General features: G+C 35.9%; 2 protein-coding genes across 2 annotated transcripts in view; one reads left to right on the top strand and one right to left on the bottom strand.

Moving 5' to 3' along the window:
- LOC132378976 (progestin and adipoQ receptor family member 3-like) overlaps positions 1–15,972 on the top strand; it is a 157,587-nt gene that overhangs the window by 103,684 nt on the left and 37,931 nt on the right. The gene's annotated exons all lie outside the window — the stretch shown is intronic.
- The window catches only part of LOC132378844 (AP2-associated protein kinase 1-like), a 101,085-nt gene that overhangs the window by 61,410 nt on the left and 23,703 nt on the right, over positions 1–15,972 (bottom strand). Inside the window, exons 2-3 of the mRNA XM_059946099.1 lie at positions 8,229–8,347; positions 3,413–3,521 (exon numbers count right to left, since the gene is read on the bottom strand). Of these exons, the coding sequence (XP_059802082.1) occupies positions 3,413–3,521; positions 8,229–8,347 (228 nt within the window). The remainder of the gene's footprint in view (positions 1–3,412; positions 3,522–8,228; positions 8,348–15,972) is intronic.

Below are 15,972 nucleotides of genomic sequence, written 5' to 3'. Positions count from 1 at the left end.
TAGAAGGCTGAAAAGGAGGACCTCCACAGTAGGGTACTAATGCATATGGTACAGGCAGCAATCTCTGTATTGTACTTGTGCCACGTGCTAGTGTGTGCAAGAATAGGATGATTTGGCAGATGCATGTGTGGCTGTTCTATTGGTGCAGAGGGCAGGGTTTCAGATTTCTGGATCTCTTCTGGGGAAGAGCAGTTACACCTGAGGCTGAAAGGGACCAATATTCTTGCTAGCAGGTTTGCTAGAGCTGTTGCGGAGTGTTTAAACTAATTTGGCAGGTGAATGGGAACTAGAGTGATAGGGCTGAGGACAGGGCAGTTGGTATACAATTAGATGCAGTGTGTAGTCAAGCTGTGAGAAAGGACAGGCAGATGATAGGGCAAAGTTGCAGTCAGTAGGATGAGTTAAAGTGTAACCGGAGACCAAAATCAAAAAGGATGATGAAGACAAGACTGAAGGTGTTATGTTTGAATTCCTTCAGTAAACAGAATAAGGTAGATGCTCTTGTACACAGTTATAGATTGGCAGGTATGATGCTGTGAGCAGGATATGGGCTACAAACTACAATGGGAGATAGAAAAGGCATGTAAAAAAGCTATGTTGCAATTATCATGAGGGGTTTCAATATGCAAGTAGACTGAGAAAATCCAGTTGGAGATGAATCCCAAGAGAGGAAATATGTAGATTCATAGAATGTCTACGAGATGGCTTTTTAAATCAGCTTGTGATTGAGCCACTAGGGGTAAAGAAATTCTCAATTGGGTGTTATGCAATGACCCAGAATTGATTAGGAGGAGGTTTAAGGTAAAGGAACCTTCAGGAGACAGAGATCATAATATGACAGAATTCACCCTGCAGTTTGAAGAAATTGAATATGTGAATTACAGTGAATGAGAGAATGAGACATGAGAGAGGAGCTGGCCAAAGTTGATTGAAAGGGAACACTAACAGAGATGACAGCAGAACAGAAAAGGCTGGCATTTACAGGAGCAATTTAGAAGGCCCAGGAAGGATATATTCAAAGATGAAGCAGCATTCTAATGGGAAGATGAAGCAACCATGACTGATAAGGGAAATCAAGGGACTGCATAAAATATAGCAAAAAAAAGTGGGTAGGCAGAGGATCGGGAAGCTTTTAAAAACCAACAAAAAGGCAATTAAAAAGCCATAAGCGGGGAAAGATGGATTATGAAGGTAAGCCAGCAAATAATATAAAAGTGGATACAGGAAGTTTTTGAAGATACATAAAGAGTAAAATAGAAACAAGATATTGGACCACTGCAATATATTGTTGGAGAGATAGTAATAGGGGACAAAGAAATGGTGGAGGATCTTAATAAGTACTTTGGCTCAGTCTTCACTGTGAAAGACACTAGCAGAATGCCAGAAATGCAAGTGCCAGAAGTGAGTTGCTATTACTAAGAAGGTGCTTAGGAAGCTGAAAAGCCTGTAGGTAGATAAGTCACATGACCAGATGGACTACATCCAGGGTTCTGAAAGAGGCAGCTGAAGAGATTGTGGAGCATTAGTAATGATCTTTCAAGAACCACTAGATTCTGGAATGTTTCTGAAGGATTGGAAAATTGCAAATAAGAAGGGAGGGATGCAGAAAGAAGGAAATTACAGGTCAGTTAGTTTGACTTCAGTGGTTGGAAACATGTTGGGAGTCTATTATTAAGGATGAAGTTTCAGTTTACTTGGAGGCACATGATAAAATAGGCCAAATTTAGCAGGGTTTACTAAAGAGGAAATTTTGCCTGACAATTTTGTTAGAATTCTTTGGGAAAATAACAGGAAGAATATACAAAGGAGACTCAGTGGATGCTGCTTATTTGGATTTTCTGAAAGCCTTTGACAAAATGCAGCACACAAAGCTGCTCAACAAGATAAGAGCCCATGGTATTACAGGAAAGGTACTAGCATGAACAGAAGATTGGCTGATAAGCAGGAGGCAAAGAGTGGGAATCAAGGAGACCTTTTCTGGTTGGCTGCCAGTGACTAGTGGTATGCCTCAGGGGTTGGTGTTGGGACTCCTTTTCACTTTGTATGTCAATGATATCAATGAAGGAACTGATGGCATTGTGGCTACGTTTCCAGATGATATGAAGATAGGTGAGGGGCAGGTACTGTTGAGGAAGCAGGCTGTCTGCAGATTGAGGGAATGGGACAAGAAATGGCAGATAGAATATAATGTAGGGAAGTGCATGGTCATGTGCGCTGACAGAGGAATTTCTAAATGGGGAGAAAATTTAAAAATAAGAGATGCAGAGAGACTTGGTAATCCTTGTACAGGATTCCCTAAAGGTTAATTTGTAGGTTGAGTTGGTGGCAAGGCAGGCAAATAGAATGTTAGCATTCATTTCGAGGGGATAACAATACAAAAGCAAGAATATAATGCAGAGACTGCTGACATTGGAGAAGGTCCAGATAAGGTTCATGAGAATTATCCTAGGAATGAAAAGTTTAACAAATGAGGAGTGTTTAATAATTCTGGACCTGTATTTGCTGGAGTTTAGAAGAATGAAGCAAATCTCATTGCAATCTATCCAATACTGAAAGGTCTGGGTAATGTGGATGTGGACAGGATATTTCTATATAGAATATATTATATTTCCATAATAGGATATTTCCTATAGTGTGAGGAGTCTAGGACCAGAGGGCATAGCCTCTGGTCCTAGACTCTCAATAGAATTGAGGGACGTCCATTTAGAACAGAAAAGGATTTTTTTTAGCCTGAGGGTGGTGAATCTGTGGAATTCATTGTCACAGATTGTTGTGCAGGCCAAGTTATTGGGTATATTTAAGGTGGAGATTGATAGATCTTTGATTAATCAGAGTGTCAATGGTTACGGGATGAAGGCAGTAGAATGGGGTTGAGAGAGATGATAAATCAGCCTTGACAGAATGGCAAGCAGACTCGTTGGGCCAAATAGTCTAATTCTGCTCCTAGGTCTTATGATCCATTTTATTCTCATTTCAGCTTCTAGCATTCATCTACACACCAAGACAAAAATGGCCAATCGATCCACTCATTTGCCTTAACTTCAGCTACAGTTCTTTAAAGTATATTTATTCTATTCTAGATGTTGAAATTGGAAAGGCTTCAACAATATTAAATAAAGAATGTTCTAACGCACAAGGAAATACCTGGTAATTTAATCGTTATTGCAAAATACCTAATTTTCTACAAATCTTCATGATGCCTTGAAAATAAAACAGCCAAATTAAAACCTTAAATTTAAGTTTATCTGAATGTTACATTTCAGATTGATACTTTGCTGAACATTTATTAAATATGCTAAACATTACACTTTCCACAAAGTAATCAGTAGGCGTTGCCACTGTCAAACTGTTTACATACATTGTTATATATACATGTACATAGATATATAAAAATAATGTAAAGTTAACAAACCTCTGCAGTATTCCATTAGAATAAGGACCTCCCATACATCACTAACATTCATCGAAGTAATACTGGAGTCAAGGTAGTTAACAATATTTTTATGCCCACAAAGATCTTTCTGTACAAAGAAAAAGGAAATGTGAAATACTTTTAGCAACAGTGAAAAAGACCACTTAATACTAGTTTAAAGAATAAAGATCACAATGCAAATCAAAACAATCCAGCTGTTTTGCCCAGCTTCCAAAGAGAAGTAACTGAGTTCCAAATGCAGGTACTGAGTCGTAGATCAACAAGTTCGGAGATGAGTTTCATTACGGAGTTCAGTAACAGTTAAGTGCATAGTCATTTATTAGTATGGATGAAAAGGTGTGAGTCATGCAAATCGAATGCTACATCAACTATAACGAAAATAAAATGTATTAATATGCTGCTGGGTTGAATCTTTCAGAGATCATAAGGATTAATTTCTGAAGAAAATTTGTGACCTTCAAGTGTGCTTAATTCTAGCTTAGTAAGGTAGATTTGCTGATTTGAAACTACTTTGTTAAGATTAATATATTTTTTGCTGAGATGAAAAAACGATTTAAGTCTAATGCAAGGCTATCAAAACTGCTATAAAGAATATTTCATGTGTCATGAGCATAGAAACTTGTCAGTTTCCTTCCTACAAGATAATTAGCTAGGTATGGTACATGTTCCAAACTTTTTCTTCACAATTATTATCCACAATTTTCCCCAAGCACACTGTAAATTTAAATAAAAATCTAACTACCCCACAAGCAATCAACTTTATAAAACTAAAATTAGTTAAGAGTGGTCAAAGCTTTTTCACTAAAAGGCCCTCAGCAATAAAGGCAACTTGTCAACAATAACATTCTTGAAGGCATCATTTTTCTTTCTTTAGTTGTGTTAACTTTGATTTTGTGTATTTGTCAGTATTGCTCATCATTCAATTCTTGACTTTCTATATTCTCAGTTCTACTAATTTTCCAGTTGAGTTTTCTAATGAGCCAAGCTCAACAACTGAGTCTTTATTGGAATCTAAATACAAAAAAATAACCACTTGTGTGTGTGTTGCCTTGGATTTCTAACATCTGCAGATTTCTCATGTTGTGACAAAAATAACCAGTCATGTACTTAAAAACCAGAAGACTTACCACTGAGCTCAGCCACCTATTAGAAAATCTTGTGCAGTTTCCAATTAAAAGCCCATACCATTGATGGAACTATGATCAGAAAAGTGACCAGCATGAAACAAAGCTTCTGTATGAAACACATATTAGCAACTTGGAATAACAAACTTCTGGAGGAGCTCAGCAGGCCAGGCAGCATCTATGGAAAAAGTACAGTCAACTTTACTCTTTTTATCCCCCAGAGATGCTGCCTGGCCTGCTGAGCTCCTCCAGCATTTTATGTGTGTTGCTCAGATTTCCTGCATCTGCAGATTTTCTCGTTTGTGACAGGAAATTGGAATGGTGGAGTTCCTAAAATCAGTTGCAGGTTTGTTCTATTTGTTCGTCATACCATTAGTCCAGTTCGTATTACCCAAAATCTGGTGAACCAAACTTTGAAGCGAGGTTTAACTTGGATTTAAACTGGTCTTACGTTGTTTCTTTTCTAAATAAACTGAAGATTTATGTGCATTAAATCTGTGAACGGTTACCAAAACAGTCGGGCATATAAATTTGCTATAATACGATATTTTGTACCCTGAAGTAAAGTGCTACGATGTGACTAAATGACCTTTTGCAATAATATTTTCAAGTTTTAAACTGAAGGTAAACAATAATTCACGTTATAAATAGCTGTGGCACTGTATTATCTAGGACAGAAGCTACTTGTTTTTGAGCAGTTTATCCCGGCTATTTCCAGAATGGACTGTGTCACTGACAAGCTCCTACTGCACCATGCCTTTTTTTTCCCAACTTTTTTGTCAATGAGTGACATTATCTCTGGATTAAATAAACTAGCTTGTTCTTTCAAATCTGAATCTTAACAGTGGAATAAATGTTATTGCTGCAACTGCTTTGCAGCTATAACCACAGTCTCAATAGCTAATAGAATTATTTAACATGTCTTTCTAATTTGTACACATTTGTATTAAACCAATCTTACTGGATGTTTTAACAATGAAATCTAAGCAGTCAAAGAACATTAAGATGAAATTGGCCAGACCTTTGACAATCTGCATATATTCCTTCGAAAGGCAGTAGAATACTAACAGTATTTACACCACACATTAAGACTCAACTTAGTTTAATTCTGCAAGTATAATGAGTTTGAACAAAACCATTTTGAGACCAAAATCCTAATGTCTTAAGAAAAAACAACTCTCATCTCTTTGCCACAAAAATTAAAAAATTGTTACTCACATTTAGAAACTCTAAAACAATTTCAAAATTACAGCTTGTACACCACATTTAAAAAAAATCTTACCTATTTGAAATTAATATACTTTTTAATCCCTTTGCCTAAATTAATTACAATCAACTTGATAATGTTTATGTTAATTTTAGGCCTTAGTCGACCACATTTTATCTCAGCTTTGATGGAGCATGGTTTCACACCTTCCATAAACTTTGTATATAGGACAATATTTTTCTCAGTAAAAACACTGACTTCAGCAGTGCAGGTTATCGGTCAAGAGAAAAAATTGCAACCGACTTTATGAAAGGGTGGCAGCAATTACTCAGACTTGCAGTCAGTATTCTATTTGACTGCTTAAACCAGTTAAAATCCTCTGATGTACCAAGGAATAGGGTATTTGTCTTTATAAGACAAGTTAGACAGCTCTGATGCAGCACATCAAATGGATTTCTGGACGTAATGCAGACATAACTGTGATTCATTTAATCTGTGATTTTTGAAGAAAAATTTAGGTTTTCTGTAACAAGTTGAAAGAACTCCCATTCAGTCTTCACTGCAACTTTCCCTATCATTAATCTCAACAATATATGCTAATTTGCCCACAGGAAAACTTATTTCAGTTTCTGCTCCTGGTAACAATCTAGTATTGCTTCTAGATATATTCAAAAATAAGCAATGGGTGGGAGCAACACAGAACTTGGGAGTAAATTCTGACAAAATTAGTAACAAGTTTAATCATCATTCAACCATACACAGAAATACAGTGAAACTGTAACTGCGTTCCTTTGGGGCCAAGGTGGAAAACACAATACCAAAGGTCACAGATACCACATATAACACACACAATTATGATAGCAGAAAAACTTTTACAAAAATATTTTTAAAAATAATAATATAGCCCTAGTCTTTGAGTGTCATGGGCTATAAAATGCTGGTGCATTAATGTTTACCCAGAGCCATGTTTCTGCAAGAACAAATCACAGCAGTTCCTTATCCAGCTTGTCTTCTTAGGAGCGAACACCGGAGAGCAGCAATGATGGGAAGGGCCAGACCCCAACCCAGTACAAAATCCAGCGGCACACAGCCAGCTCTGGCACCTCCTTCACCAGTGACTGCAAAAGGTGTTCCAAGGCACGAGGGTCTTGCCTGTGCAACAACTGAGGCAATGCAGCTCCCCTGCCAAGAGTCTATCCAATGAACCCAGTGAATCAGACTTGCAGTATTCTACATTATCAATGCCCAAAAAGGGTTTTGTGATCACAAGAAAAGCATGCAAGTTAATCATTTCCACCGTTTGTTGGATTGCACACTGCCTGGGTGGCTGAAGCAGACTGCAACATAGTGGGCAACAATTCCAACTCCTGCGCTATCCAGCAACTTGCTAGCGGGTAAACCTGCAGTACTTGATTTTCTTAATATCTAATGTCTTGCGATCGTAAAAAAGACAAATGACAAACAATTGCACCTTTGTTTGGACCCAGAGAGGCTACTGCATCCAAACACGTTGCCATCATACAATTCCATTCTACAATATGGGAATATAAACACCATGGAAAACTTGACAATGATTCTGCATATACAGTTGTGGACAATGGGGATTCAGTTCCTGAGAACCATCTATAAGCTGATTTTTCAGTAAGTGAAGAACACCTGTTTTCTATAGCTACCCATATAGTCTCACTCCACATTTAATTGGTATAATTTGTTCATTTCATTGAATAATCACCCAAAAGATATCCATAATTAAATCAATGGTATATATACTCTATCTAGGCATTATTCATAATCTATAAAACATTCTATTATTACCCTGAAAAAAAACTTCAAAAATTAATGGGAAAATTTGTATAAGTTCAAGATATCTATAACCCAGGGAACCCCTTTACTTGAACACAGACTCCATGTTCTCATAAAAGAAAATCCAATATTTAATATTAAATATTTACCACACAACCTGTTAATCCTAATGCAATTTGTAACTCACAGAAAAATATGATATACTGAGTTTGGTGATCTACAAGATATTATTTCTCTTTGCATTTCACATCAGCTGCTTTCAACAGGCATTGTGTCAGGTTAAGGTGTTGTAAATCAACGATCACGCGAGAGTTGTTGGAATTTGGTAATAAAAAAACTGGAGTAACTGTGGAAACTTGCCTTTGCACAGGTTATTCTCTCCCTCACGCACTTAGGGACATTAGTGCCAAGATGCAGCATATGCTTATCACTCACCTAGAATAAGCTCAGTGTTTAACCTCAGATGCTTTACTAACTCAATCAGTTTTTCATGTGGCATCCTAGAGAATTTGTTCCCATATTAGAAATGACAAAACATTTTATAAAGTCTTGCATTAGGGTTAGGGTTTTCCAACTTACTGAATCTCAACAAAATGCAAAGCACAATAATGGACAAAAGCTAGGTTGTTATTTTAGGCTAACTATATAGTATTTTTCTTACCATAATGGCTATTTCTTGCTTACAAACTTGAAGGTCATGTTCACTGTTTACATACATTCGTTTCAGAGCACATCTTACACCACTGGACATCTTCGATAAAAATACAACAGCAAATCCACCTAAAGAAATTTTTAAAAAATAGAAATACATTTAACTTCAAATTAACTTCAGCATTTTAATTTTGCATATGCATGCTGTATGAATGGCATTTTCAGTTTTGCTCTATTTGATCAGGAATCTCTATTGCTACCCATGCCACAATTCAATTTATTGTTCTAGATTCACCACACTGTACTATACCAAAGAAATATATTGCAAGATAATAAACAAATCAGCATAACTATCAGTTTAAATTAAAATCACACAATTCCTTTATGATCATTTGGGGGATAAAAATAAATTTTAAAAGCTTCTTTTCCAGAGAACTCAAGTCTTCCAGTTAAAAATGGGACCCTCCAAACAGGTTCAATAATATAAAAGTGGTTTTAAAATTGTTTTATGGTATATTACAAATACATTTTACTTTTAAACACAATTTGCACAAATATAATTGCACCAAGAAGAGCCTAATGCTTTTGATTACAGTCCTTCAACCTTCTATACAATGAACCTTGCAATTACGTAGATACATTCTTTAAATAATTCACCAAGCGAAAAGGGCTTTAGAGTTCTCTAGTGTATGTTGTACTATTGTGCAATACATCAGTCTTGAAAATAACCTGATACTTTACTTAATACAAATCCTGTCACACTGATGTATAGAACATAGTGAACATTTGGAACTGTCCCCTAAATATTTAAGGTTTGTGATCAATCCAAACTATTAATAAGAAAATCAAATATTTTTTGCTCCATGTCCTTTGATGTTCTAGCTTAATGTTCAATGGTAATTAGAGTCAGTCATAATCTTAAAAAAAAACCCATCTTTTCCAAATTTAATGGAAATATTCCAGTAGGTATTGAAAAGAGTCAAAAGCAACAGGTTCTTTTTTTTTAAAAAACTATTCCTGTAGGACACATTCTACAGCCTCATAACACATGCACAGCCAAAGTACAATGTAAATGTAAGTGCCCCTATTAATCCATTTGGACTTGCCCTACTAGAGATATTTCCTTTGCTACTGAAATAAATTAATTGTTTTTCCCCTCTTCTTTTCAGTTCAGATGAAGGGTTCTAGACATGAAATGTTAACTACTTCATTCTACCAGTTCTGCCGAATCTGCTGAGTCCTTCGAGCATTTTCTGCTTCAATTGACTTTCTTTGTGTTTTTCAACTGACTTTCTTGTGTGTGCAATGTGAAGTCAGGTAATAAGTCACCATACTTAATTAACTTTGAGTTGGTGGCTCACCATCTATGTGAACTTCTGCAGTCATTTTAGCAAAGCTAGTCCCACATTTCCTTTCAAGACAAGAGTGGTAAACTGCAGTTGGTGGATTTCAAATGAACTCTACCTTTTCTTCCATCCCACACCCCCAACGCCCAAATATTATGCCTTGCCATTTGTGCACCCAATATTGCAACTACCAACTTCCATAACTTACGGCCAGTAGGGTTTCCAGATCAGCTTAATGCAAAAGTTAGAGAAAGGTTAAGTACTGGACCAATCAATACTAATAGACTAGTTCTTTCAGCAGAAATTTACTGCACCTTATTTACAAACAGAACAACACAAAACGTTTTAAAGCAACAATGGCAAAAGCCCGTTTCCCCAAAAAAGAACCATCCATTCCAAACATTATTAGCACCATTACTGATTAAACTCTCTAGTTCCAGTCTTAAGAAGAATAACAAATAGTTCATTTATTGAAGCCCAGAACAAAGAAGTCTGGAAGACTCACATGGAGTCATGAGTAACTTTTTAAAAATGGATCAGTCATGCTATACATTGTAAAAAAGCAATAGCCTAACAATGCCACAATTGTAGAAAACGCCACTCTTTAACTGTAATTTCAAGCATCAGAAGTTCAAACACCACTAGAATGTAAAAGACCATGACCAAGAAAGTATGCTAGTGAGTGACCTAGAAAGACATGAAAGAATACGATGAGATGTGGACGTGCAAATTGTTTTCCTTTTTTTTTGGCTTAGTTGGGGCTTAGAGCCAATACACAAATAATGCGCAAGCAGAAACAATTGTAGTTTTGGATTTAATTAATAAAATTGTAGATGACCTGCAATTTTAAAAAGGTAGAAAACTCATGAAAATATTTTAATAGTGAAATCTGGGAATGACACAGGCATGAACAAGAATGTCAGCAAATGAACCTAGGTCCAGGTAGTGTGGCACTGTCACTGAGGTGCATTTGACACATGATGGAGGGTAGAAGTTCAACAAGTCAACTAACAGTGAACATGATGCAATCCATCTGAGACCGAGAGCATAGCCAGAGGTGTGATAAAACTCGTGGAAAATGAATGGAGTTCATAGAGATGAAAACTGACTTTCCTCAAATGAAGGAAATAGTGGTTCATTTGATACTAAATGTTTCATGAAGCAAAGACATGCTAGAAGTGATGTAGTCAAACTGAATTATTAGTATACGTAATCTGTCCACAAATCTAAGGATGAAGCAGCAGCAGCATACATGACAAAAATGATAGCAGGGGCAAAGGATGAATAATTTTACCTGCAACTTTTTAATTATTTATGTACTCCTCCAAATCTGTTCTCCAAGAACCACCCCCACCACAACACTTAAAAATTGCTCCGCCACTGGTGTGACACTGAGCCACAAAAAGATAAATTAGGGCCAGATCACAAAAGATTTTTCTGTTCTGCTCCTAATAATTCCTTTTAGAACTCAATGACAAGTTGCTCAGGAACTTGGAAGGCATTATGCAGGGGTACGAAACCACATTAGAGTGTATTTCAGTCTTGATGAAGTAGTAATTCACGCGCTTATCACCTGTTATCCTGGGCAAAGGATGGAGACAGCAGGAAAGAAAGATTCCAGGACATACTTAATGTTGGAGAAGAGATAAATTACTTTGTTTGAGGGAAGGGGGCAAAACAGTACACAACTGGTGAAATAAGAGAATAATAATGGATCAATGAGTTGTCATCTCTCCCTTAGAACTGAAGCAATAAAGAGCCAAGCTGTCCAACAGTCATCTTCTACAAATCTTCTCACCTAGATATGACCAAATAAACTCTGAGGAAGCATTAATAGGTGCAAAAACTGGTCTTTACACCAAGCTGAATCTCAGAAGCAGGTCATGCCAAAGCATGAAAATGAGGCAGAATAAGTCCCTAGATTTGTTTTTATTTTTACCGTAAGAACGTTATTCAACTAGGCAAGTGTTGTAATCACTTGCGGCAGATGTAAAAGTTTATCAATATAACTTGTGGTTTCCCACATAGGGAAGCAGAAAGCTCAAGATAATTCAATCATTATGTGCATCAAAGGTGCTGTTTTAGGTATTATAAGGGAAATAAGGAATTACAAAAATAACAAACATGCTGATAAAAGTAGATACAGAAAGCCAACTAAGTCATATTATAAAAGAGTAAAAAAAAAGAATACAGCAAATTTTCAAAGAAAATTATTCTGCATTCTTCTTTCTGGTTCCCTATTAATTATTGTTTACCAGGTTTTCTAACGTTCACTACAAATTTGCCTGGCATTGAAGAGGTACTGATTGTTCACACTGGCTTTGCCACAATTCTGAATAAAAATGCTTTCAATCTATTAAGCAGATACAACATCTCAAATATAATGAAAAGCAAAAAAGCACAAATGCTGGCAATCTGAAATAAAACTGCTAGATCTACTCAGGAGGTCAAGCAGTATTTATAGGGAACAGAATCAATGTTAAATCAATAACCTCATATTAGGTCAACCTGAAATGCTGACTATTTCTCCCTGTCCAACAGATTGTTGCAAAACTGGGTTTCATACTGTAAAAAGCCAAATAGCTATGAAATTTTAATGTACTTCTTCATTTACCAAACTGAAGAAACATTTGAGGTTGTGGTAACACAAACCCACATTCTGACTAAAAGATCAAGGATTAAAGTGCTTCAGAAAAATGTATTTGTATAACACCTTAGGTGGCTCAAACCCTTCAAAATGCTTCACATTTTGAAACGAAATGCTCAAGCTGTGATGAAATGAAATGAAACCTGTTTTGTACGACAAGTGGATTCTCACAATAAGAATTAAGAACCAATGACCTTTTGGGAATGGTGATCAAGTGGTTTCCTCCTGGCCATATCAATCTCCTGCTCCATAAATTTCATACCATCTTAACTATAGAACAAGTAAAACTAAACTCTGAAAAGAATCTCTAAAAATGAATCATTGTTTCAATTCCAAACAGAATTATTTATCCACATTCAGGTCTTAAACATCCCATTAACACTCCAATTTCAATTGATCTTTTTCCTAAAGATGTCCAGGTAATACTACAAGTTGTATAAAACAGGTCAGGTGCCAACTGAAGCAGTGCTAGGTGAAAAATTAAACAGCATTAACCCCATTAAAATAGTTTTGAAAAAAAAGTTTGAAATCTTTGATGCAGATTATTATCCCATTACAAAACAAACAATCACCCCTTTTCTTCTCTCATAATTCCAGGAAAAGCAAGGGAAACAAGTTATCCTTTGAAAATGCCACATAATAAACTTCAATGTAAATAGTTACAGTAACCATAGGCAATGCTTATCTAATTATGTTTAAAAACTATTGATTCAACAGTTCATGAATTAGATGCAGGCTATATAAATGTTACAAAAGCTTGATTCAAATACAAAGCAGCATTATGTAAACATCCTGCATTTTTAAAAACTATTACCAACATCAAAGCAATGTTTCCTTATATACTGTAGTTAGCACCATAGGTAATTTTTAAATGTGACTATAAAAATTTTAACTACTAATTAATTTCTCAAAGTTCATTTACTTAGATAGCAATAAACTTTAATTGCTAGCTTGCACCAAATTAAATCAAAGGGCAATATTACTGTAACGTTCTCCTTCGCGTGTAATGAAACGCCGAATTAAACGTCGAGATAAACCACAGTTAATAAGAACCAGATCGCAGTAAGATTAACCATTTACTGTTCACTCTTCACATTAACATATGGTGAAAACTGTTGATAAAACAATACAAGATTGATACAGTATTTGTTCCTTCCTTAATATCACATTTCAAGTGTAAATACTTGCAAAGGTGACTATAACTACATTACACTAAGGTGCAGTATACAGGGAGAGTTTACCTGCTCCATTGACTACTTTAAATACACTTCCATGCAAACTATCCGCGACTCTTTAACTAACGAAAGCATAAACATTATCTACCGTCGTTACTTCTAACAGGATCGGCATTAACATCTTAGTTCAATATATCGATTATCTATTAACTTACAGCGTTGCTCTCACTGTGATTTCTCATGCCTGCAAAACAACTTCTGCTCGGGTCTGCCTCGTGGTGAGCCCCCACCCTCGCGCTAATTTCAAACCGGTATTTTCCCACAAGACGCGGCAAAACCGGATGTGACGTCATCGCATGCCGATATATTTTACATGCAATGAATATACTTTAAACACTTCTAATTCTAACTAGAAAATACCATCGAATGAATTACTAAGTGGAAATATTATAAACTAAATAACTGTCGTAAAGACAGCACAATTACTTTAAAGTATTATGGATGTATGAAGAAGTAGATTGGCAAGAATGACCAGAGAGGAAATGTGATCCATGTATTCCTCAACATAGTTAAGTGACAACCAAACTTTTATTTTTCAGTGACAAGGTGACGATTACTCCTATTCCTGTAAGGCCATGGTCATGTGTCCATAACTAAAAGCAATGGCTTATGGAGAAGAGTTAATGTTTACACTGATCTAATGATCACTTACACATTTCATCTATTTTATCTCAAGCCATCATTCCTGTAAATGTTGTTCACATGAATTAGTGGTATTCCACACTGTTCCAGAGTTTCAACATTAGATGTCCACATTAAAAGACAGACTAAATGCACGGACATTTTACCTTAAAATTATAGACCTGTGCACCAAGGAAAGAGTTTCATTAAATAAGCAACGATATATTGTCAATGAGTGAAACAGCAGAGAAACAGGATCTTTGGCCCATCATAACCTCTCAATTATACTAATCCTGTATTGGTTCCATTTTTTTAATTTCTGAATGCTTCCTATATTCTCATGAACTCCCTCTATATTCTATCAATCTCCACACTAGGGCAATTTACATTGATCAATTAACCAACCAAACTATATCTTTGGGACGTGGATTTTAACTAGACCAGCCTGGTCAAACTCACATTGTCAGTTGGGTAATATGTTAAATCAACAGAGACAGCACCCAAGGTCAGGATTGAACACAGGTCTCTGCAGTGCATCATTGTGCCACCCTATTCCCTTCCAACTTTCATAACACTTATACATTAGGAATAGGATTAGCTCTGAGATACAGCATATTAAGGTCAGGATAATCAGTATTTCAGCATAGCACCACCAGCATGTATCAAAATTATTCAGGTCACCCCCCCCCCCACCTCTAATGATACCAAAACCCAAGTAACTTTTTGGTAAATATGCAGCCTAATTCAGATTTCAAATACTACTTGTCGAGCAATTTTTTAAAAATGCAAATTGAATTGAAAACAACCAGTGATTTACCTATCACTTGCATATTTCAGATTCAGATTATTGTCATTTATAAACCACAAATACAATGCAGTTAAAAAATGAGACAACGTTCTCTGGAATGATATCACGAAAAAGCACAAAACAGACTACACAAGAAAAACCACATAATGTTTGGTAATCCCCAATCCAGAGTCCGGAGAGGCTGCTGTGTATCGATATCGCGCTACCAGTACCAGTGATGTGACTGAATCAATTCAACTCCAAAACCGGGGGGGGGGGGGGGAAAGATTACTACAATACTTTTGAGATGCATCAAATGAAGCTCTAACTCCAGATTTAGACCATGAGATATAGGAGCAGAAGTAGTCCATTCGGCTCATCAAAAAAGCATTCGGCCAAGCAAAAAAAGCAAACAAAAAAAGTCAAAGTGAAAATGTATATTCTTATTTGGTTTGCAACAGATGGAACAAGACCAAGTATACTATATGTATACAACATTTACCAATTTAAAGAATTAAAAAATGCTTTATTTTAAGAAAAGCATGTACAAATAACAATTAATCTAAATATTCAATCATCATGTAGTTAATGCCATACCAACAGCCAACCATATTAAAATAAAACAGATGCCCTACACTACTCAGATCTGAAGCGAAAATTATTCTAAACCCCAAAGAACTGCCTAATATAAACAACCAAAACAGCAAATTGTCACAAGTGAAAGTCAAATTGCAGTATGTGGTAACCAGCCATTCCATGAAGATTTATCATTAAATAAATTGCTAAAGAGGTTACGGAAAGTTCACTTGTATTATCTGACTACATCTACCTCTGCCAGTGAACCACATGTAAATAAACAGTTAAATACATAGAAACAAAACATACTTCAAACTGCTGCTTTCAAATAATTTAAAACTTTTTTTTATTTTTATTGAACACAAACAAAAACCGAAACACTAAACATTTGCTAACAAAGCCAGGGAATCACACACAAGCAGCAACAAACATATAACTATTAACTTTAAATATACAAATAAACAAGGAAATCCACTCTAAATACTGTTGGACAGAAGGAACTATATCTAAAAGGAGTCACTAAACAGGAACATTTACAGAGA

Source organism: Hypanus sabinus, chromosome 21 (assembly GCF_030144855.1).
Source record: "Hypanus sabinus isolate sHypSab1 chromosome 21, sHypSab1.hap1, whole genome shotgun sequence".
Taxonomy (NCBI): Eukaryota; Metazoa; Chordata; class Chondrichthyes; order Myliobatiformes; family Dasyatidae; genus Hypanus; species Hypanus sabinus.
Note: the sequence above shows the minus strand (reverse complement) of the source record. Positions and strands in the feature narration are given on the sequence as shown.